The following is a 23,109-nucleotide window of genomic DNA, read 5'->3' on the forward strand; positions in this document are numbered from 1 at the left end:
GACAAATGCTTTTGTTGTGTTTGAAATAAAGCAAAAATGTATAATTTTACTCATATTTTGTTTGTTAAAAAAAAAATCGACATCCCAAAGCAAATAACCATATTTAGATTTTTCTTCAGATAAAACACACTTTTGTAAGGTTTTGTTCAGGTCATGTTTGTAAAAAGAGACTTCCATAGCACTTGTTTCGTCCCGTTTTATCCGTTAAGCCGTCAACTGAATTTTAAAGATGTTTGGTTTTGAAAATATTCAGTTTAAAATTTTTAAACTTAACTCTTGGGCAAATGGGCATTAGTGACCCAAGAGCTAGTACTAAAAATGAACAAAATTTGACCCACGTCTCAAAAAGGTTCACCATCCCTGTTCTAAAACCTTATTAAAGGAAACATATTTTTGATTTGGGCTTAGATTTTTTTTTCTTTGGAAGTCCTGTTTTCGGTGTAATGTATGGGACTTTAAAATACCAATAAGGCTTAAAGAAGTAACTAAAATTCAAAAATTTAAAGAAAACTATCAGAACAGAAGAGCATTTCACTGAATAGATTATTAAAGTTTTAAAGATGGTCGACAAAAATGATAAATTTATTTATTTTTTTACAGTAAATGCCTTAAATAATAGGAAAACTGTAATTGAGGAATTTAATTACAATTTTTAGTAAATTATAGGTTAGGATTAATGTTTACGTTTAATAAAGAGAAGGAGCATTTTATTATTTTACAATAAGGGTTATGTTTTTGTACTGTTTTGTATTGTTTGATGTTATCTGTTTGTCTTTTGTTTGTTTTGTTGTCGTCTATTGTGGTATATACATGTATGTAGGCAGGCTATAATTTATTTTGTTCATTAATTTCTTTTAAAGTATATAAAAGATTAATTTTGTTTTTGTTTTTAAGTTTTATTAAAGTAATATTAATAATAATAATGTTTTATTTGAATTAAGGAAACAAAATAAATACATATTCTTTCTATAAACATCAGTGACATCGTACATTACCGTCTGTTTAAACAAAAAATCGTTAACTTAATGAATTATCGTTAAGTATTTAAATATTTATATTTACTACAAACGAAAGTGAAGAAAAAAAGAAAATTATATTTACATAAGAATACAAGTTACTAGTGTAACTGTCGCCACGATAGCCGAGCGGTTAGAGGCGAGACCTGCAAAGCTAATATGCATTGTGGTACTAGGTTCGATTACCTGTCTTGGATTTTATTTAATGTTTAATAAAAGAAATTCGCAGCAAAGTACATATGTTTGCTAGTCGCCTCCGTCCACGACACCTAATTGGTAGTTAGACGTAAAGCCCCGCCTGAAAAAATAGGCGATTACTTTACTTTACTTTACTTATTCCCGGTCTATACCTTTTGTTGGTTAATATGAGAAATTCTGTAGTAAAGTATGTTTGCTAGTCGCCACGGTAGTCGAGCGGTTAGAGGCTAGACCCGCAAAGCTAAGATGTATTGGAGGTGCTAGGCTATATTCCCCGGTCTATACCTTTAATGGTTAATATGAGAAATTTGCAGTAAAGTATGTTTGCTAGTCGCCACGGTAGTCGAGCGGTTAGAGGCTAGACCCGCAAAGCTAAGATGTATTGGAGGTGCTAGGCTATATTCCCCGGTCTATAGCTTTAATGGTTAATATGAGAAATTTGCAGTAAAGTATGTTTGCTAGTCGCCACGATAGCCGAGCGGTTAGAGACTAGACCCGCAAAGCTAAGATGTATTGGAGGTACTAGGCTATATTCCCCGGTCTATACCTTTAATGGTTAATATGAGAAATTTGCAGTAAAGGATGTTTGCTAGTCGCCACGATAGCCGAGCGGTTAGAGGCTAGACCCGCAAAGCTAAGATGTATTGGAGGTGCTAGGCTATATTCCCCGGTCTATACCTTTAATGGTTAATATGAGAAATTTGCAGTAAAGTATGTTTGCTAGTCGCCACGATAGCCGAGCGGTTAGAGACTAGACCCGCAAAGCTAAGATGTATTGGAGGTACTAGGCTATATTCCCCGGTCTGTACCTTTAATGGTTAATATGAGAAATTTTGCAGTAAAGTATGTTTGCTAGTTGCCTCCGTCCACGGCACCTAATTCGGTAGTTGGATGTAAATGCCCGCCTGAACAAAATAGGCATTACTTTACTTTTTACTTTATTGTAACTGAGGTATTTGGTAATAATTATTTAAAAAAAATAATCATCAGAGTATTCTAAATTAACTCAACAACAAAGTTAAAACAACTCTGCAGACAGACTCGGTCCACGTAGATAGATGTGTTTATAATAACAGATGTATTTGTAAATATTTATTGATTATTATTTAAATAAAAGCAATTATTATTACTTTTACTAAAAATGTTATTTTTAAAGTGAACATTTATTATTAATTATTTTTTTAGCAAACATTCTGAATTACAGGAAAATATAATGACGTAAACTGAGTTAAGAGGAAGTCGTGAAAGATACTGCATCATTTTTTTTAAGTTCAAGCAATTACTATGGAACTTTTAGTTTCATCTTACCATATGGTTATTATTTATAGTTATTTTTCTATTGATTTATAGTGTTCATTTTATAAAGTTTTCCTTAATTTTTATTTTATTCATAGTTTGTTTTCCTTAATTTTCCTTTTTTTTTTTCCAAGAGTTATCTATTTGGAAATGCAGTGTGTACCACCACCGTCCACCATGGAAGACACCAACTGGTACATTAAGAACCCATGTCCTGGACAGAGCACTGGCAAAGCGGGAACAGTATTCAGGAATTTGGTAAACACGCTGATATTGTCACAATGCGCCTTAGCTACGCCATGTCTGGCACCATTTGATTTTGCGCCCTACATGAACAACAGTTGCGGAGAATGTGGTAATACGTTTGATTTTATCGTAATTGGTGGCGGTACAGCTGGAAGTGTAATCGCGAATCGATTGTCAGAGATTTATTCCTGGTCTGTATTGTTAATCGAAGCCGGCGATGATCCACCGATGACATCTGAAGTGCCAATGTTCTATCTAAGCTTACAGTTGTCTTGTATTGATTGGAAATTCACTACAGAGAAAGAGGAAGGTATGTATTATGGTTTGGTAAACAATCAAAATCGTTGGCCGGCTGGTAAAGTCTTAGGCGGAAGTAGCGCTATCGGGAGGATGATCCTAAATCGTGGAAGTCAAGTAGACTATGATATCTGGGAGAAAAATGGTAACCTCGGTTGGTCCTATAAAGAGGTCTTGGAATATTTCAAAAAATATGAAGATCTCAAAGATATGAAAGAATTACAATGTCATGAATTGAGTAAATTTCACAGTACGGGCGGTTATATGACAATTGATAAATTCAGAAGCAAAGAACCCGTAATCAAAGTGATCTTGGAGGCGGCTAAAGAACTGGGCTATATTGACATAAAAGATCCAGACGGAGCAAAACAGGTTGGCTTTTTCCAAACGCACGCAACAATACGCGACGGTGAACGTTGCAGCGCCAATAAAGCATTCCTACGTGTTACCCGGCAACGTGATAACGTTTTCATACTGAAAAATACTAAAGCAGTGAAAATACTGATCGATGAAAATAAAAAAGCTTACGGCGTTGAGTATAGAATACGTGACGAGTCACAGACACGTATGGCCAAAGCCAGAAAGGAAATAATCCTGTCGGCTGGAGTTATCAACTCGCCGAAGCTGTTAATGTTGTCCGGCATTGGTCCGGAAAAACATTTAAAAGAGATGGGCATACCTGTGATCAAAGATCTACGCGTTGGTTGTAACCTACAGGATCATGTTACCTTCCCGGGAGCTGTTATGTGCTTCAACAGGACCAAAACTCCAGCGAAACGTGTTGGCCTATTAGATTCCGCTTATGAGTACTTATCAAGAAGAACTGGACATTTTGCTACCATTCATGAGTCCGAAGTGATTGGCTTCATCGGTTTACGCGATGATGATGTACCGGATATAGAGATTTTCCCGTATTTTATCAAACGACGTGATGAAAAGTCCTTATTTCTATGGGCTCAAGTGATGGGCTTTACGCCGGAAGTGGTAGAACTTTATCAGAAATTGATCACCGACATGGATTTACTAGTAATACAGCCAGTATTGTTACGTCCTTATTCCAGGGGCAGGGTGAAACTGCGCAGCAAAAATCCAGACGATCCACCATCAATATATGCTGGACATCTACGAGATTCTTTGGACTTGGATAACTTACTTTCTGGTATTAAGTTTATAACGAAATTGTCTGAAACGTCAGCGTTAAGACGTCATGATGCTGAAATGAAACGTCTAAATTTTCCTGGATGTTGTAACGAAGAGTTTCTGACGGACAATTATTGGGCATGCGCATTAAGCTATATAGCTACAACATTCTATGATTATGTGGGTACAGCGAAAATGGGACCATCATCAGATCCGTCGGCCGTGGTCAATGATGCGCTCAAAGTGTACGGCATCAAGAACCTTCGAGTGGCCGATGCTTCCATCATGCCGAACATTCCTTCTGGCAATCTGATGGCTCCAGTGTTGATGATCGCCGAGAAAGTCAGCGATATGATCAAATACGAATGGCTGATACAAAGAAACGATCAGACCACAAATAATACCCCATCGAAAAATAAAACCATAAACAATAAAAGTGGGAAAAAACGGCCTTCATAAATTGCTCCAAACTATTCCTCTAGTTGGAAATAAATAAATGCATAAAACTAAGTTTTTATTGAACTTAATTATGGGTTTAGAGTTTAAGCAGAAGAGATGTAAGTAAAAGAAGCATTTTTAGAATATAAATTCCCCCCCTTTGAACATTGAAGCCATTCTTCTTCTTCCCGGAGTTCTTCCCGTCAGCACATCGAGTCAAGATTATTGTCACTCGTACCAGGAGCATCCAGGACATTACCCTGTCCAACAGCATCTTTCTTCCTTTCATCCCTTTTTTCCCCCCACCTCTCTTGATTGTGTAATTTAATGCTGGTCTTTGTTTAGCCCGCCAACCCGTAAGTTCCGATTTTTTTGATAATCAGACATCTTATCTTCCAATACCCCTTCGTCTTCCATCGAGCAAAGCCTACATCATATTGAGTGGTTTTTGGCGGCTACCATAAAAGATCTCCAATTAATTATTTAGAATAATGTTTTACTTCAACATTATCAAACAAAAAGGAAGCAGATTGCCAATAGAGTTAATTAAATGTAGAACCAGAAATCCGGACTTTACGCCAAGCTCATTTTCATTTAAATACTTTTTAAGGTGCTTTTTCTTTTTTTTTGGCCAAGAAAATTTGTATGTTTTATTACTGGAATCTTGTTTCAAAATTTTTTATTTTGCGTTGATTTTAATTGAATAATTAGATTACTTCCGTTCCGATTTCATGCTATTAAATACGTACTAATCAAATGTTTACCGTCTATTTGATTAATTAAATACATTGGCGGGAAGTTAGTAATTTTTTTTTTGTAGGCGCCACGGTAGCCGAGCGGTTAGAGGCTAGACCCGCAAAGCTAAGATGTATTGCGGTACTAGGCTATATTCCCCGGTCTATACCTTTAATGGTTAATATGAGAAATTTGCAGTAAAGTATGTTTGCTAGTCGCCAAGGTAGCCGAGCGGTTAGAGGCGAGACCTGCAAAGCTAAGATGTATTGCGGTACTAGGCTATATTCCCCGGTCTATACCTTTAATGGTTAATATGAGAAATTTGCAGTAAAGTATGTTTGCTAGTCGCCACGGTAGCCGAGCGGTTAGAGGCGAGACCCGCAAAGCTAAGATGTATTGCGGTACTAGGCTATATTCCCCGTCTATACCTTTAATGGTTAATATGAGAAATTTGCAGTAAAGTATGTTTGCTAGTCGCCTCCGTCTACGACATCTAATTGGTAGTTGGACGTAAAGCACGCCTGAAAAAAATAGTAATTTTTTAAAAATTTACCTACATATGATTTTATTAATATTATTTCTTATTTAAAATTTTATTCATTTATTAACCCATTAATTTGTTTTCTGACAAATACAATTTTTCCATTAAATTTTCTCGGTAAAGAAAGTGAGTAAAAAATTACTTTTCATTGTTTTCATTTACAAAAGAAAAAGGTGAGCGCTAAGTGAGTAGTTTCCTGTGTTTTTTTTTTTTTTAATTTGAAGCAAATCATGGATAAAGATAATCAAAAAACAAGTGAAAATAAAGATGTCCTGTTAAGAAATAATATGATAAGAGCACAACAACTGTTAAAAACCACTTCTTTAAAACTGGAGACTACAACAAAATCCATAGATTATAAGCAGAAACTACGGCCAGAAAATTGCCTGAAAAAACTAGATCCCACTGGAAAAACGAACATTAAAAATGAACATAAACTTAGAAAAGAAAAGTTAAAATTGAAGGAAACATTGAAAAAGATTGCAGCCAATAGGAAAACAGTAGCTTTAGGAAAGTGTTCTTCATCAAAAGCTGATCAGCATAAAGCTGTACACGAGGTGATCAGCAAACGGAAGTGTGACGTAGTTGGTGGTTTATTGAAATTAGTGATTACTTGCTTTCAAGCTGTACACAAAGCAGCGTTGTCTGATCCAAACGTTAGCAACGCTATAAAACTAATCTACAATGAATTTTGTAAACAAAAAATAAAATCAAAGAAAATGCTTTTACCCCTGGCTAAGCAAAAATTGCCAACAAATAAACATAATCTTAAATCAATACAATCAAATAAAGAAAAGAGAGTTGCTTTAAAGAAAAGCACAAAATCACAAAGTATGATTTCAAAATCGAATAAACTTGATGGAAAAAATAAGAAAAACAGATAACTGATTTTGATGAAACGCATAATAATTCAAAATTGAAAAAAAAAAAAAAATCCAGCTTTAGATGAATTTAAAGTAAATACTTAGTCCCTAAAGTGAAAAATAAATTGTAATTAATGGAACAAATAAAAAAACCAATTTAGAAAATACAACTGATGTTTATTAAAAACTATGAATGATTTACAGTTTAGCTCATTTGGTAAAGTGGTGGACTAGTAATCCGAAAGTACTGGGTTCAAATCCAGGTTTGTTACTATTAGGTTTTCTCTTTGGGCGCCCCGATAGCCGAACGGTTAAAGGCTAGACCCGCAAAGCTAAGATGTATTGCGGTAGTAGGCTATATTCCCCTTTCTATACCTTTAAGGGTTAATATGAGAAATTTGCAGTAAAGTATGTTTGCTAGTCGCCACGGTAGCCGAGCGGTTAGAGGCTAGACCTGCAAAGCTAAGATGTACTGCGGTACTAGACTATATTCCCCGGTCCTATACCTTTAATGGTTAATATGAGAAATTTGCAGTAATAGGCGCCACGATAGCCGAGCGGTTAGAGGCTAGACCTGCAAAGCTAAGATGTATTGCGGTACTAGACTATATTCCCCGGTCCTATACCTTTAATGTTTAATATGAGAAATTTGCAGTAATAGGCGCCACGATAGCCGAGCGGTTAGAGGCTAGACCTGCAAAGCTAAGATGTATTGCGGTACTAGACTATATTCTCCGGGTCTATACCCAAAGGTCATTAAGGTTAGTCAACTAGACGTAATGTAAGGTTCTGAAGGTTCTGAACTTACTGTGTGTGAGTCCTAGTTTTTGTGGAAAGAGAAACGGCCTCTACTTCTATCCTGGGTACAATACTCGTAGCTAGTTTACGCTATGAGATCTCTAGTACTACCAAAACCAGAAGAGGATTTTAAACGACTGATGGGAAAGCAGGACGACTGCAAGAGACTGCGATACAATCAGCTACTTTAAGACTGCAGTTCCTTAGAAGTAGAAATAGATGGAACTTTGTTTTATTCTAATCTTTCATTGGACAGTAGTGTTTAGAGAACGTTGGCTTCCACTGCGTTATTAGGCTGATCTTTCGAAACAATAGCAACTGGATAAACTGACCAAAATAATAGGCTCGCGGGAAGAAGTGTTGGGTATGGGGTCAGACACCAGTGAGAGCAAGTTCATCTGTGATTTAAACTTTGTTGAAGCTTCAAAAGATATAAAAATCGAATTAATTCTGTACAGATTCAGTGATATTAATTTGTAACGATTTAATGTAGATGTAGTATACATACATATATAAAATATAATTTAGACGATCATCTACAGACCAGGTGTTTATTATGGAGGCCCATTGTCTCTAAAGAGTTTGTAAGCCGTTAACACTCACCAAATGGGCTCCAGCGATGTTTAGTCATCTCCTGGCTTGTACCCTAATCAAATCTTCAACGCCCCTTTCCAGAGACCCACCACCTTTGCCTAATTTCTGCTTACCATTTGTCCAGAAATACATTGAGCAAATTAGAATTTATCCCCTCTACTGTAAATTGTTTCCTTAATCTAGGCTATCAGGCAAATTGCCTAAACTTTACCCTACAAAATATAAAACCGTCAGGACTCCTTAATGGAAATAACGATTGCGGAAATTGATAGCCGGTTTAATTTTATGGGGGCGGTACATATTGTGAATTCAATTTTTTTTTTTTGTCTGCGTATTGTGAGGGGCACTCACAATTCTTTGGCTGTTAATGTTTCTGGTGTGTTTCCTGCTTCTATCTCTACGATAGTACTAGTGTGCCGTTCACTATAACCACACAGCACTTCCCGGTAGTTCATCCAAGTCCATTGCGGGAAGATCCAGGAGGTGTTGGTAGTAAGGGATAACCACTCCCTAGTGGCTACTTTCTATTTTCCAAAATCCATTTTCGTTCTAGTTTTCCTTGCCAGGCTGGGTATTTTCAACCTTGCTCTGGAGATAAAAAAAAAAACCACATGGTACAGTTTTTCTCCCAGACTAAATACTCGTGCAATCCCAGTGAAAACATTCATTTCTTTAATTTGACCTCATTTATTATTAATTAGAAAATATTATTGAACAGCATAAACAAAGGGCAAAAGTTTTTCATGAAAAAAAAAAAAGAAAATGTGTAAAGTTTTTACTAGGAAATTATCACAAAGTATGAGAAGGAAAAAAACGAGCTGACGGTAAGATTTCAGCCATGCTTTACACCACTTGAACATTTGAAGGAAAAATAACATTGGAAAAGTTTCACAAAGAAAAGGCACAAAAATTGTCGTCAGCATTTTTTCCATCTCGGCTCTGCAGGAGATTCATTAAAATACCTTGATAGCCCCCAGCCTTCACCAGCAAGGAACTGGCTGTCAGTCTGTCATTCTGACGACAGATCTGCTCTTACGTAAATGGAGGTCTGCTTTTTTGTGAGGTATTTTTCTTTCTCTGCCTCTTTCTCTCTCTTAAATTTCACTGTAAGAAAATATTTATTGTATTCAAGAGTTGATTACATTTGTTTACAATTTCATTATTTTTCTTTGTAATGAAGAGAAAATATCTGAATCGTCATTTCCGGTTTGTAGAGCTGAACAGGAAAGCAGTCACGTAATCTCTCAATCGAAAGTAGCACGATAACTTAGAAAAAGCTACCAAAACAAAAAAGGTAAACCCCTCTCTAAATGAAAGAACGATGCTGAAGAGCAAAGAGCAATGAAATGCTAGGTTTTAAACATATTTTTGTGTAAGAAATGTTCTTTTTTTGTTTCTCTCTCTCTCTTTTTTTTTTAGCGCAAAGTGATGTCAGAGGAAGTCTCTATGAGAAGGAAGTAGTTAAGGTTAGGTTACTACTTACTAGTCACCACGGTAGGTTACACTTACACCAGCAGTTACTTTACAATTTTTACTTGTGGCAAGCTTGTCACGTAGCAAATATCTCATACCTTAAGGCTTTGCGCGAGGACCAAACATACCGTTCTCCTGAGTCCCTTTGCCTAGTTGGAAGAAAGAAGGAAAAGGGGCGAGTCAAGAAAGGTCCTTGAAGTTAGCCACTTCAGGACAACCTTGCTGAGCCTTTCTAGCCTGTTACTTTCAGCACGTTATTTATAACACTTCCACCCACCCTCCCCTGTACCCACTCTACTATCACTTTAACACAACTTCCTTTTTCTTGCCTTTCCTGAGGTGGAATTTTTCGTGTGCATAAGTTTCCAGATGGTATATTTATATGTTAGGTCCTCCATCCCGGGAGGTTCGCCAGCCAGCCCAGGGTATACTCCAAAACGTGAAATTCATAATTCGTAGTCACGTATCTTTTCCCTAACCTCCTTGCTCTTAATCTTTTTCTCTTTTTACTTCCTCTGCTTTTACACAGAAAAACGAAAAAAAAAGGAAAACGGAAGTCTAAGAAGATGAATTTTCTCAGAACATAACTCACGGATTTATTCTTTCCCATTTTGTACATATTTGGACAGATCTTGTTTTACATTACTTTTACTAATTTTATTTTTGGCAGCGGAGATTATTCTAAACAGCGTTCCTATATTACTGTAAAGTAAAGTAATCGGCTATTTTTTTCAGGCATTGCTTAAACATCCAATTACCAATTTTAGTTGTCGTGGACGGGGTCTGTAGCTCATTAGATTAGATTAGACTAGTGCAGCCTCAAGGCCTACGCCACTGCGACCCCTTTGGGTCTATTGTGGCTCCCCTAACTTTAAAGCTCACCCTCCGGACCTGTCCTTAATGCTGGAGAGTGACTCTTGGGTAAAGCTCACAGAAAGCTCACAGGCCTTGGTTTTTCCTCCTCGAGAAGTAACATCCTTAGCCACACGAGCCCCTCACACTGACACAACACGTGTAGTGCCGTTTCCTCCTCTTCCTGACAGAACCTACAAAGGCTATCATCTGCCCGGCCCATGTGATGCATGTGTTTTCTGAGTCTGCAGTGGCCAGTTAATAGGCGGCCTACAATCATCCTGATAGCCTCTCGGCCTTGACAGATTAATTCTGCAGTCAGCCTCGGCGAATAGCCTTTAATAAACTCTCATACTTTACTATAAATAATTTTTTCTGACAAATAAAAAAAAGTAGTCATAAGCGGGATTCGAACTGGGGACCTTCTACATACGAAGCCAATCTCTTGACCACTAGACCAACACTCTCCACATATTACTGAGAGTTATTAAATTCACTTCTATGTATTGGGGCCTTCACTATGTATTCTGTAAGTTTACAGAAACACTGTTTTTTTGTTTTGTTTTTTTAGTTTGAGGAATTTTTAGAAAAGGGGAAGCACAATATCTTCAATTGGCCGTTGGTGGAAGACCCTGAGGGAGCGTTTAGAAGGGGGGAACTTACACCAGGGAGTTATAATCTGCCGACTACCACTACTTATTCTTAGACTCCTCTAGAGAATCTTGAGAAGACTTGTTTCATCATCAGAGGTGGCTGTAGAATGTGTGGGGGTCTAACCCAGCATCATTAAGGGGTGTGTGCCCGGCGGTAATCCCCTCCCTCAGTACCCTATAAGCAAAGAATCATTTCAAAGAACACCAAAAATCAAGAAAAGAGATTCAATTCCTTTATTTTTCACCAGCTTTTCACTAAGTTAAGGACTGCAATATCTTCTTATTATGTAGTAAGAGCGGAAGCAGAGGTGAGCTTGTGAAAAACACTTTGAGCTTAAAATAAAATAAAAAATGACCCCGAAAGCTTAAACTTTATTTCAAGTCTTGGGATTATTTACAAATCTATGAAAGTACCAAAATAGTTTACAACCCTAACTCATTATTTTAGGCGGACTTCGTTTCCATCCCTAATCGCCCTTATATGTAAATCGATCAACAATGGTATTTTAAAATATTTATCTAAATCACATGTTTATAGTAATTTGAAATATGTAGAATTTATTTATTTTTGTGAAAATTGTTGGCTAAAAGTTTGATTCTAAATTCTGTTTGTTGTTTAATTTATTAAATTAAACAAAAAATTGCCATTTATTTGTAATTTCAGGTAAACATTTTTTGTTTACTAAATTTTAATTATAAATATAACTGGTGGAGAATTAACCAGTTAAACGTGTTTGACGTGTACACACGTAAAACCAAATCTCTATTACAGTGCGTTCGACGTTCGTGTACTCGTTGTGAAAAATATAAAATTGCCATTAACTACAAAAAAAACTAGAAATTTTAATAAAATACAATAAGAATATTATTTGGTGGGGATGTTTCCTTTATCTTAACCAATAGAACTGCCAAGTATTTTATACGGAGGGGGCGGTGGAGGGAGCCAGCCAAATGATAAGTGGTTTGTACATGTTTGGTCTCCGCATTAGAGATTGGGGAATTACGCACACAAATAGAAGCTCTCAACTCTTGTGCAATGCCCCGTTTTTACCTTTTAGATAGAGGTTCAGAGCATGATTTCATGTTGAGCACAGAATTCAAAAAGGCTCTTTTCTTCCTTGTAAAAAAAGCTCTTGCTTCCCTAGTTAACTAGGCGCGGCAATGCATAAGTGAAGTGGTGCAAGATTTTTGAATGAGCACAGAATGCTCTGGTAATCTCAAAACCCTCCAGAGAGTTAGCTGAAAAAGTCGCCTGCAGTGACTATTACGGACGTTGTCAAAACTTTTGGTTGTTTTACCTTTGCGTTCGACACGTGTACGAGGGTCGTTTGAAAAGTCCGTGCAAAAATAAAAACTACTTAATTTTTTGGGGTAAACCTTTTTTATTTTTCAACATAGTCTTCTCCTTTTAGGCTTATACACTTCGTCCAACGCTGCTCTAGTTTGTTGATCCCTTCCGAATAATAGGATTTGTCCGTCTGAAAAATAGCCATTCGTTTCTGCAATCACCTCCTCGTTTGAATAAAATCTTTTTCCCGCCAGCCATTTCTTCATATTGGGGAACAAATAGTAGTCCGAGGGAGCCAAGTCTAGAGAATAGGGGGGATGTGAAACGAGTTGGAACCCTATTTCCATTAATTTTGCGACCACAACTGCTGAGGTGTGAGCTGGTGCGTTGTCGTGATGGAAAAGGACTTTTTTGTGGGCCAATCGTGGGCGTTTTTCTTGCAGCTCGGTTTTCAAACGGTCCAATAACGATGAATAATATGCACCTGTAATAGTTTTACCCTTTTCCAGATAGTCGATGATGATTATTCCTTGCGAATCCCAAAAGACAGTCGCCATAATCTTACCGGCCGAAGGAACGGTCTTCGCCTTTTTTTTGGCGCAGATTCCCCCTTGGTAACCCATTGTTTAGATTGTTCTTTGGTCTCAGGAGTGTAGTGATGTATCCATGTTTCATCCACAGTGACGAAACGACGCTTAAAGTCCTGCGGATTCTTCTGGAACAGCTGCATACCGTCCTTGCAACACTTCACACGATTTCGTTTTTGGTCAAGCGTGAGCAATCGCGGCACCCATCTTGCGGATAGCTTTGTCATGTCCAAATGTTGATGCAAAATATTATGTACCCGTTCATTCGAGATGCCCACAGCACTAGCAATCACACGCACCTTCACTCTTCTGTCATCCATCACCATATCATGGATTTTATCAATGATTTCTGGAGTAGTAACCTCAACAGGGCGTCCAGAACGTTCAGCGCCACTTGTGCCCATATGGCCACTCCGAAAATTTTGAAACCACTTATAAACTGTTCTCTAATCGAAGGTGCAGAGTCACCATAATGTTTATCAAGCTTCTATTTAGTTTCCTGAGGCGTTTTGCTCTTTCATAAAGTAGTGTTTAATCAACACACGAAATTCTTTTTCGTCCATTTTTTTGAAAATCACCCGACTTTCTCGATTCAAACGAATGCCAAACACAAAGAAATAGACCGATCTGGCTGAAACTTGGTGAGTGTTCTTCCAAGAGATGCTACTAACTAAACACAACCTCGATATGCGCCAGTAGTGCTACCTCTCTGACTTTGCACGGACTTTTCAAACGACCCTCGTATACACGTCATTGTCTGTGAGTTTAATTCCGCACACTGTGAGGGTTTTTTTTTAAAACTAAATTCCACCGCTTAACTGGTTAAGTAGAAATAGCTTTGTATTTTTTTACACAGGAAGTGAGTAGCCATGTAATAGAATGTTTGTTTAATGTCTGAGTAAAATTAAAGTTTGAAAGATTCATGGAAAAACATCCGGCCAAATTTTTCTTACGAAGTATTTATTTCTATCAAGTTTAACAAAGGGAAACCGGATATCCTTTTTATAGTACAGAAAAAAAAGTGGTAGGTTTTCTTATCTGAGGTTAATTATTTGAAAATAAGAGATATTTAGGGAAGACCTACGTCTCACCAGATTTGGGTCGTATGGTCTTTTTTTTTTGTATCAATGTTTTTGTTAAACTATTTTGTAATTATTTTCAGGTTATTACAAAATTAAGAAGAATAAGAAAATTTAATGTAGTATAATAATGGAAAAAAATGATTTTTAATAAAATTTCCGTAACAATAATAAATGTCCGAGTATACAGATTCCACATTTAATACGAAAATACAGAATAAATCGATATTAACAAATCGTACCCTAGTAGGTGCAGATCCAAACAAATTTTGTTGGACGCGAAAATTAGCCAAACATATAAAAGAATTCCTACCAAATTCCAAATATTGGGAAAAAGTTGATTGGCAATCATTCGATCCAAAACCATTAAAACTGAAACCATTGAAACTTAAATCGGGTATAATCACGCCGAAATTGTTCAGATATTTACATTGTAAACCGGATGAAGGTTGTCTAAGCAGTAGTGCAATAAGTACGAAATCGATTAAAACATCGGAAGCTACTTGCAATTCTTCTGACTTACATACTATGACACATTCAAGTAAAAGAATTGAGCGAATATTTCCAACAAATCGTTTAGATAATTTAAGAAAATATAAAAAGAAATATGATTGGGAGGGTGAGACTATTGATAATTCATTTTTATTGGGCACCTCTGAGGTGGATTCAGCTTTTTTAAAAGAGCATCTGAAACGTCCAAAAAGAGTTCTATATGAAAATCAACGGAAAAATCATAGAAAATTTAAAGATTACAAAGAAATCAATCGATTGACTAGGGAGAATATAGAAAATATTCTTATTAAAAATAGTTTGAGTCAAAAAAACAGAAAGAAAAATTATGAAAGAGAATTTAAGAAGATTGGTCATCAAACTCGTTCGATAAGCGACAAGAAGGAAAGGAGAAAAAGCAAGAATAAGCAAAAGAAAAGAGAATCGTCCAAGAATAATGGCCATGCAGAGCGGAAGAAACGTAGAGATAAGTCGTCGCATAATCGTAGGCTAACTAGAAAACTTATCGAAGCCGGTGAAAGTTATAAGAGGGATTTCCTTAGCGCTATGAAAGATGGGAAAGTGGACATGGAGTTGCTGAACGAGATCATTGGTATGTACACGGCTAGTGCAGCGTTAAAGGGGAAAACTTTGCCACCGACCAACCAACAGCCAACCGTGGCCATATATCAAACTACGGTGAAGATTGGCGATGAAACGGCGGCGTCCAAAGTGGAAGACGCGGAAAGGGATTCACAACAAGAAGGCGAACCAATGATTGATGATAACTCCAGCGGTGATCAGGCAATAAGTAAATCAGTTATGTCAGCTGCAAGGATGTATTCTCCTTCGTTCACCCAATCAACCTACGAAATGGTAAACGACGATGAAGAGCACGATCAATTCGCCCATCTTTGGCTTAACGTAGGCATTGGCCAGATAAATCAAGATATGGTGAAATATATCCTCAGGCCAGAGTCTAGCCGACTGTCTTTGCCATACTTTATCTACGAGATGTTCGAAAATGGACTGGACAGGGAAATAGCGGAAGTAAGGGAAGCTGTATCTGAGGAAAAGTTTTACGAGGAAGGTGAGTTTATTTTATTTCATTTTATTTTTACGTGTCAAGATCTGATTGGCACCCGGGAAGCTGTAAGAAGCTCCTAGGAAGAGAAAAATCTAAGGGGCCAGCAGCTGGTTTCGAACCTATGATCTCCGTGTTGGAATCCAGTATTCGCTAACCACTCAGCTGATCCCTTCCCTCATATTATTGTTATTGTTGTTGTTTTATCTCATAATTACTTCTTCCTGATTCTCCTTATTTCCGTCCCCTCTTAAGAGTATGCGCAGATTTTCAATTTTGACCTTTCACTTCCGGTGTTGTTGTTGATGTTAACTTTGCACCAAATATACATTTTAAATTCAGAGTTTTATTTTTAAGAACATTAGGATACTTAGTTCAAGTAGAGCTTTAGGAAGTAAGTTAAGCTTTCACTAAATTCTATGCTGAAAAAATTCCTAACCTAATTACTAAGGAACGGATTTTTATGTATTTAAAAATGCCAAATATTTAATTAAAATATGCATTTATTTTCGTCAATTATGTGGAAAATATTGATTTTCTTAAAATATTTTCTGGAATATTTAAGTAAAATGGACATTTTTTTTTTATGAAAATGGATTTTGGGGGGGGGCAAGTTATAATTATTTATACAAGAAAAGAATATTTTTACAATTTATAATAATTTATTAGGAACAAAATAATTTGTTTTTACAAGTTATAATGATTTATACAACAAAGAACATTTTTACTATTTATAAAAAGATGTGTTAAATTTTCAATTTTGAAAACTTCACTCTTCGAAATTGTTTGCAACCACATGAAATTTCAAATGTTGGAACGTAAAGTGATGACGATCTGGGCGTAAGATGGACTTGTAACGACTAAAAGATCGTTCAACATCTACAGATGTTATAGGTGCCTTGCTGAAAGAAGTTATCTCGTTGGTTGTAAAGGGTACACGATGTTCTGAGGTGACTTCTGTTCCACTGATAATATCAGAAATCTGGCAGATGGTCTCCCACCCTTTGTTCTTGCTCAGTACTTCTAACAGTTTTGATCTGATCAGATCTCCCTTATTCCCAGGTATTCCTTCCACCTTTTCGATGTCTTTTTTAACGTTGGACACGTTTTCTGTCAGTCGAACATTTTTGGACTCAAGTTGGGTAATGGCTTGTGCAAGAAATACGCAATTGTCAGAAAAGAATACACTAAGTGACCGAACGAAATGAATTGGACACTTCAACGAACGAGCTGAAAGAACAGACAAAGTCAGACAACTTCAAAGAACTAACAAGTGCCCGTCACTGTTTAGCAGCATTCTGTGTAAATTACAATAACCATTGTACCCACTGTGATTCACAGCCCTACAGTCTGCAGTTCACAGTTCCTGTCAACCACCTCCCAATTATGAAAATATGCCCAAAATGAAAAATATGTACATATTTTGATTAAATATGTAGAAATATTTATTTATTTTAATCAAATATGTATAAATATGCGATAACATCCAAATATGTGGAAATATGTGAAATAAAAGTAGACTCAAACGGCTTAAAAAGTGTCAGTATGAATACTTCTAGTAGAAAAACGTCTGTAAATTGCCTAGAAAAAAATATGTAAATACATACGAATCCGTTCCCTACTAATTACTATTTAGAAAAACTGCTTTTCCTAATTTTCTGGACAGGGTTCTTCATGGAAGGCACGTATGAGAAACGTGCTATAAACTTTGGTTTAAATCATTTCCTCAGAGTATATTAATTTTAGAGGTTTCTCAATATTAATTTCGTCAGTTGCCTCTCTGACTGCTAACTGTGACGTCAAGGTTTACATCATTTCCCTTTACAGGAAACGCATAAAATTTATTTTTATTTTAGAGAAATTTTAATTACTTTAAATTGCGTAAAATGTTCAGACCAGATTATGTTTTTTAAAATTTTTTTACTTTTACTTTCAATTTTAATTTTTCTCCCGCCAGGTGAATATTATTTAAAAGAAGAATCTGAAGTTTGTGAATTTGAAAGATTCGAAACTGAGAAATATGTCAGATTGTAAGTGGTTCTATTTATAATGCAATTAATGTTATTTATTTATTATTATATTTTTAATGATTTAAGGCGCGTCAATCATCTAACGTTATTGGCGCCCGGAGTTTTTTTTTAGAGCACTGACGGCCTCCGGATAGTGTTCTCTCTAGGACTGTAAGAAGCTCCTAGCAACAGAAAATCTAAGGGTCAGCAACTGGATTGGAACCCGGGACCTGGGAATCCATTTCGCTAACCGCAGAGCTAATCCCTTCTCTAATTACGGTTATTGTTGCTAGGAAGCCTAGATCTTAAACCTAATGAGGCTCTTATCACCCTAAAATAATCTCCAGGGTACTTATTTGAAGCAATCTCCCTATCTGCTTAAAAAAAAAAAAAAATCAAAAGCTTACATTATTAATGGGTTTACCGTTTCCCCATTAAGTAAAGTAAAGTATTGCCTATTTTTTCAGGCGGGCTTTACTCCAACTACCAAATTAGGTGCCGTGGACGGAAGCGACTAGCAAACATACTTTACTGCAAATTTCTCACATTAACCATTAAAGGTATAAACCGAGGAATATAGCCTAGTACCGCAATACATCTTAGCTTTGCGGGTCTAGCCTCTAACCGCTCGGCTACCGTGGCGACTAGCAAACATACTTTACTGCAAATTTCTCATATTAACCATTAAAGGTATAGTCCGGGGAATATAGCCTAGTACCGCAATACATCTTAGCTTTGCGGATCTAGCATCTAACCTCTCGGCTACCGTGGCGACTACCAAACATACTTTACTGCAAATTTCTCATATTAACCATTAAAGGTATAGAGCGGGGAATATAGTCTAGTACCGCAGTACATCTTAGCTTTGCGGGTCTAGCCTCTAACCTCTCGGCTATCGTGGCGACTAGCAAACATACTTTACTGCAAATTTCTCATATTAACCATTAAAGGTATAGAGCGGGGAATATAGTCTAGTACCGCAGTACATCTTAGCTTTGCGGGTCTAGCCTCTAACCGCTCGGCTACCGTGGCGACTAGCAAACATACTTTACTGCAAATTTCTCATATTAACCATTAAAGGTATAAACCGAGGAATATAGCCTAGTACCGCAATACATCTTAGCTTTGCGGATCTAGCATCTAACCTCTCGGCTATCGTGGCGACTAGCAAACATACTTTACTGCAAATTTCTCATATTAACCATTAAAGGTATAGTCCGGGGAATATAGCCTAGTACCGCAATACATCTTAGCTTTGCGGATCTAGCATCTAACCTCTCGGCTACCGTGGCGACTAGCAAACATACTTTACTGCAAATTTCTCATATTAACCATTAAAGGTATAGAGCGGGGAATATAGTCTAGTACCGCAGTACATCTTAGCTTTGCGGGTCTAGCCTCTAACCTCTCGGCTATCGTGGCGACTAGCAAACATACTTTACTGCAAATTTCTCATATTAACCATTAAAGGTATAGTCCGGGGAATATAGCCTAGTACCGCAATACATCTTAGCTTTGCGGATCTAGCATCTAACCTCTCGGCTACCATGGCGACTAGCAAACATACTTTACTGCAAATTTCTCATATTAACCATTAAAGGTATAGAGCGGGGAATATAGTCTAGTACCGCAATACATCTTAGCTTTGCGGATCTAGCATCTAACCTCTCGGCTACCGTGGCGACTAGCAAACATACTTTACTGCAAATTTCTCATATTAACCATTAAAGGTATAGTCCGGGGAATATAGCCTAGTACCGCAATACATCTTAGCTTTGCGGATCTAGCATCTAACCTCTCGGCTACCGTGGCGACTAGCAAACATACTTTACTGCAAATTTCTCATATTAACCATTAAAGGAATAGAGCGGGGAATATAGCCTAGTACCGCAGTACATCTTAGCTTTGCGGGTCTAGCCTCTAACCGCTCGGCTACCGTGGCGACTAGCAAACATACTTTACTGCAAATTTCTCATATTAACCATTAAAGGTATAGTCCGGGGAATATAGCCTAGTACCGCAATACATCTTAGCTTTGCGGATCTAGCATCTAACCTCTTGGCTACCGTGGCGACTAGCAAACATACTTTACTGCAAATTTTTCATATTAACCATTAAAGGTATAGAGCGGGGAATATAGTCTAGTACCGCAGTACATCTTAGCTTTGCGGGTCTAGCCTCTAACCTCTCGGCTATCGTGGCGACTAGCAAACATACTTTACTGCAAATTTCTCATATTAACCATTAAAGGTATAGAGCGGGGAATATAGTCTAGTACCGCAGTACATCTTAGCTTTGCGGGTCTAGCCTCTAACCTCTCGGCTATCGTGGCGACTAGCAAACATACTTTACTGCAAATTTCTCATATTAACCATTAAAGGTATAGAGCGGGGAATATAGTCTAGTACCGCAGTACATCTTAGCTTTGCGGGTCTAGCCTCTAACCGCTCGGCTATCGTGGCGCCTTACATTCAGTATAAGGACGATCTCCACCTGGAAAATCGTGGCCATATCCCTTTCCAAAGAACACCCTTTCCTTTTTTTCATTTCTTTTTCTCTTTAATTAACCATCAATCAATCTTTACTTTCATTTTTTTTTTTTATGGATCTTGCCTCAATGAAAATTTTTCCATCACGAAATCATGGAAAAATAATACAGCCATACGGAAAATCAATTGAATAAACTTTTTACGAAATTCCATTCGGATCCATATGAAGAAGTTGAGGAGAAACGTGCACGGTGGGATTTACAACAGCTGGGCGATGAATACTTCATTCCTTGGAAGGTGATCAAAAGACGTATTGCGCAGTTGGAAACTTTTAGAAGTGAACAATTGTTTCATCGAATACCAGATACTGAATCAACTGTATCGCAAGAGTTGTGCTTCATCACAGATCTTAAGAGACATGTTGGACCGTACTTAGTACGAGCTATTACCGAGGTGCGTAGATTCATCTTTTTATTGTTTTTTACTTACCTTTCACAGGTGTCTTAAAGTGAGTATGACCGGAAATGCGTCACAACAAAGTGTCCAGTTTTACTCCAACAAATGGACCTTTTGGTCCATAATCTTAGAAATTCTTAGCGAATGAAGCTTGCGTAGTTAAACGTGATTCGTGCTTTTCTTTTTTGTTACGTATGTTCCGGTGATGAGGTTATATTCTTTTTTCCCCAGATTTCCTGTGTTCATGGCTGCGCAATCTTAGTAGCTAATATTATTTATCAAATTTTTCTGTTTGTCAGTAGGTTTTCCTACATCATTTTTCTTTGGGTATTGTATGTGCGTAGTACCATGTTATGTCCGGCAGTTTCTGCGATTTATCCAACAACATCAGTTCCAATATTAGAGAACATGTGCTCAATGATCCTGCTTCAGTTAATTGTAGTTACAAGAAGATAGTGGAAACAGCCGCTGTACCAGCAACCTAATTATTACCAAAACAGTGTTAATTTGAAATTAATAAAAATTTGCAGGTGCTCCTTTTAAGGCCTAATGAAAAACCAATCGAATGGTTAGTTCGATACCTGGATAATATAATAGGGACGAATGCCTACGAAAAGGAAATGAATAAACGAGATAGAGACCTGATGCGAATCAATGATGATCTCTATGTCAACAAATTATATAAGGTAAATGTGTGAATTTAGGAAATAATCTTAATTATGGATTAGATTAGAGCAAAATATTGGATTGAAATTGTGAGGGTCTTAGGGAAACGGTAGATCGCTCAGGTTACCTTTTTCTTTCCGCCGTTTTGCCAAAATTTGGAGGATACAGTTTCGGAAGAGTTAATTCTAGGGCAAAAATAAAAAAAGGGATTATGTAAGGCTAATTGGAGGGGGGGAAGACTGAAACATATTTGGTCATTCTCATCCGAATGCAGGTTCCAGGTTCCTGTATTGCTGTAATCACAGGCAAAGTACCCCGCACTTACCTTGATCTAATACTTAAGTTGATAAATTCTGCGCTTGCTAAGCCCAGGATGTGAAGGGTTTCCGCTTAGATTCATCCAAGCAAATCATGTTTTTGTGAAAAACTCGACAAGGTCATTTAAAGCTACCCTTTTAGGGGATTTTATGGATTAAGTTAGTCTTTTTTCTCTGTTCTAGCCAAGAAGATTCCACACCATAGAAGAACCGGAAAGTCCTGATGAGAAATCAGAATCGGAAATAACAATAGAAACGGAACTTCCAATAGACTGGGATCCATACGCATGGGTCAGACCTTGTAAGAAAAAGGACGAATCCATTTTGGACTTTTTACATGGCGAAGTTATGAGCAGTGAAACATTCAAAGAAACACCCAGCCAGATTTCGATTCATAGTGAAGACTATCTGTCGGTAACTTCGCAGATGACAGTCGGTAGCAGTATATATTCACTTTCCGTGGAAACGTTGACCGATGAAATTATAGAAGCTAGTTTGACGTCGGACAAAGATGTGGAATATGAAGAAATGTTACAAGAAATGGCTAAATATCCGACCGGTTATGCAATGGATCCGGACGTACCGCCACCGTTTGAATTAATCGGTGAAGATGTCCATTTTCGGGATAGTTTTAAACCGATTGAACCACCCGTACGATTCTATTCTGCGTTTAACTTACCAACACAGAAAACTTTAGAAGAGGATGAAACTAATTTGGGCATGGGAGTTCTTGATCTATTCGGGGACGAAGAGCTTGATAATTACGGTTATGTGGTCGATTATGATACTACCGATGATGAGTATGATACAGACTATGAACAAACCGAGGAGGTTTCACAAAATGGACCAATTGTGGAAGACTATGAAGAGAGTACCTATGATGATGCTCAGCTGGATGTTGATGCGGAAGTGAATTCAATGCCGCCAGTTCTTGATGATGATTCAGCAGAAGCTCTCAAGGGCATCCTCAAAGATCGATCCTCTGCAGGTGACCGTTGATTAAATTTGAGGGAGTAGAGAATATATGTATTTAAAAAAAAAAATAATAAAAATAATGCTACTTTGATTTGTATCATTTTAACATTTTCGATCTGTCGGTAACTTTAAAAGCTATAGCCGAATTAGAATGAATGGAAGAAAATGCTTAGAGAAGGATTACGTGATTTTAATTTTGGTTAAGCTATAAGGATGGCAGGAGCACAGAGTGCTGCTCCATCCATTAGCAGTAGTTTATGTAAATAGCGGTATATAGTAGAATGATGAATGTGTGAAGCGAATGTATTTATAAGTAAGAATGGAGAGTGAGTGATATTCTAGTGATAAGCACCTAGACGATGCTGGCTGTATGGCGGAAGCCAATGCGCAAAAAAAAATAAAAAAAAACTTTCAATGTACGAACTATTTATACACCCAGATAACAGCTGTTCATGCGCATTTTTTTGGAAGACATTTTCATTTTTTTATTCTTTCTTAATCCACTAGTAACGGAAGTTAATTTAATCATG

General features: G+C 37.1%; 3 protein-coding genes across 4 annotated transcripts in view; 2 read left to right on the forward strand and 1 right to left on the reverse strand.

The window, feature by feature from the left end:
- Positions 1 to 23,109, reverse strand: part of LOC141454740 (LHFPL tetraspan subfamily member 6 protein-like) — a 603,704-nt gene that overhangs the window by 64,210 nt on the left and 516,385 nt on the right. The window lies entirely within an intron of this gene.
- Positions 2,419 to 4,703, forward strand: LOC141454738 (glucose dehydrogenase [FAD, quinone]-like). Its single transcript, XM_074129306.1, has 2 exons — positions 2,419 to 2,528; positions 2,645 to 4,703. Exon 2 carries the CDS (start codon positions 2,661 to 2,663, stop codon positions 4,650 to 4,652), a length of 1,992 nt encoding a protein of 663 aa, XP_073985407.1. The 5' UTR covers positions 2,419 to 2,528; positions 2,645 to 2,660; the 3' UTR covers positions 4,653 to 4,703.
- LOC141454737 (uncharacterized) lies at positions 2,759 to 22,676 on the forward strand. Of its 2 annotated transcripts, none has more exons than XM_074129305.1 (6): positions 2,759 to 2,865; positions 14,178 to 15,673; positions 17,625 to 17,697; positions 20,336 to 20,618; positions 21,152 to 21,307; positions 21,788 to 22,676. In XM_074129305.1, exons 2-6 carry the CDS (start codon positions 14,269 to 14,271, stop codon positions 22,601 to 22,603), a joined length of 2,733 nt encoding a protein of 910 aa, XP_073985406.1. In that variant the 5' UTR covers positions 2,759 to 2,865; positions 14,178 to 14,268; the 3' UTR covers positions 22,604 to 22,676. The 2 variants fall into 2 exon arrangements, with proteins under 2 accessions (XP_073985406.1, XP_073985405.1); XM_074129304.1 differs by lacking the exon at positions 2,759 to 2,865 and adding an exon at positions 10,816 to 11,804.

The sequence above is a fragment of the Rhodnius prolixus genome, unplaced genomic scaffold (genome assembly GCF_049639745.1).
Source record: "Rhodnius prolixus isolate KJV_2025 unplaced genomic scaffold, Rpr scaffold_9, whole genome shotgun sequence".
Classification (NCBI taxonomy): Eukaryota; Metazoa; Arthropoda; class Insecta; order Hemiptera; family Reduviidae; genus Rhodnius; species Rhodnius prolixus.

Bases quoted from the DNA above. Each gene is read 5' to 3' on its own strand.
- LOC141454738 (XM_074129306.1), top strand. From the start codon at position 2,661: ATGCAGTGTGTACCACCACCGTCCACCATGGAAGACACCAACTGGTAC.
- LOC141454737 (XM_074129305.1), top strand. From the start codon at position 14,269: ATGTCCGAGTATACAGATTCCACATTTAATACGAAAATACAGAATAAA. The intron at 20,619-21,151 runs GTGCGTAGATTC...AAAAATTTGCAG, and splicing joins TAGTACGAGCTATTACCGAG to GTGCTCCTTTTAAGGCCTAA. The intron at 21,308-21,787 runs GTAAATGTGTGA...TCTCTGTTCTAG, and splicing joins ATGTCAACAAATTATATAAG to CCAAGAAGATTCCACACCAT.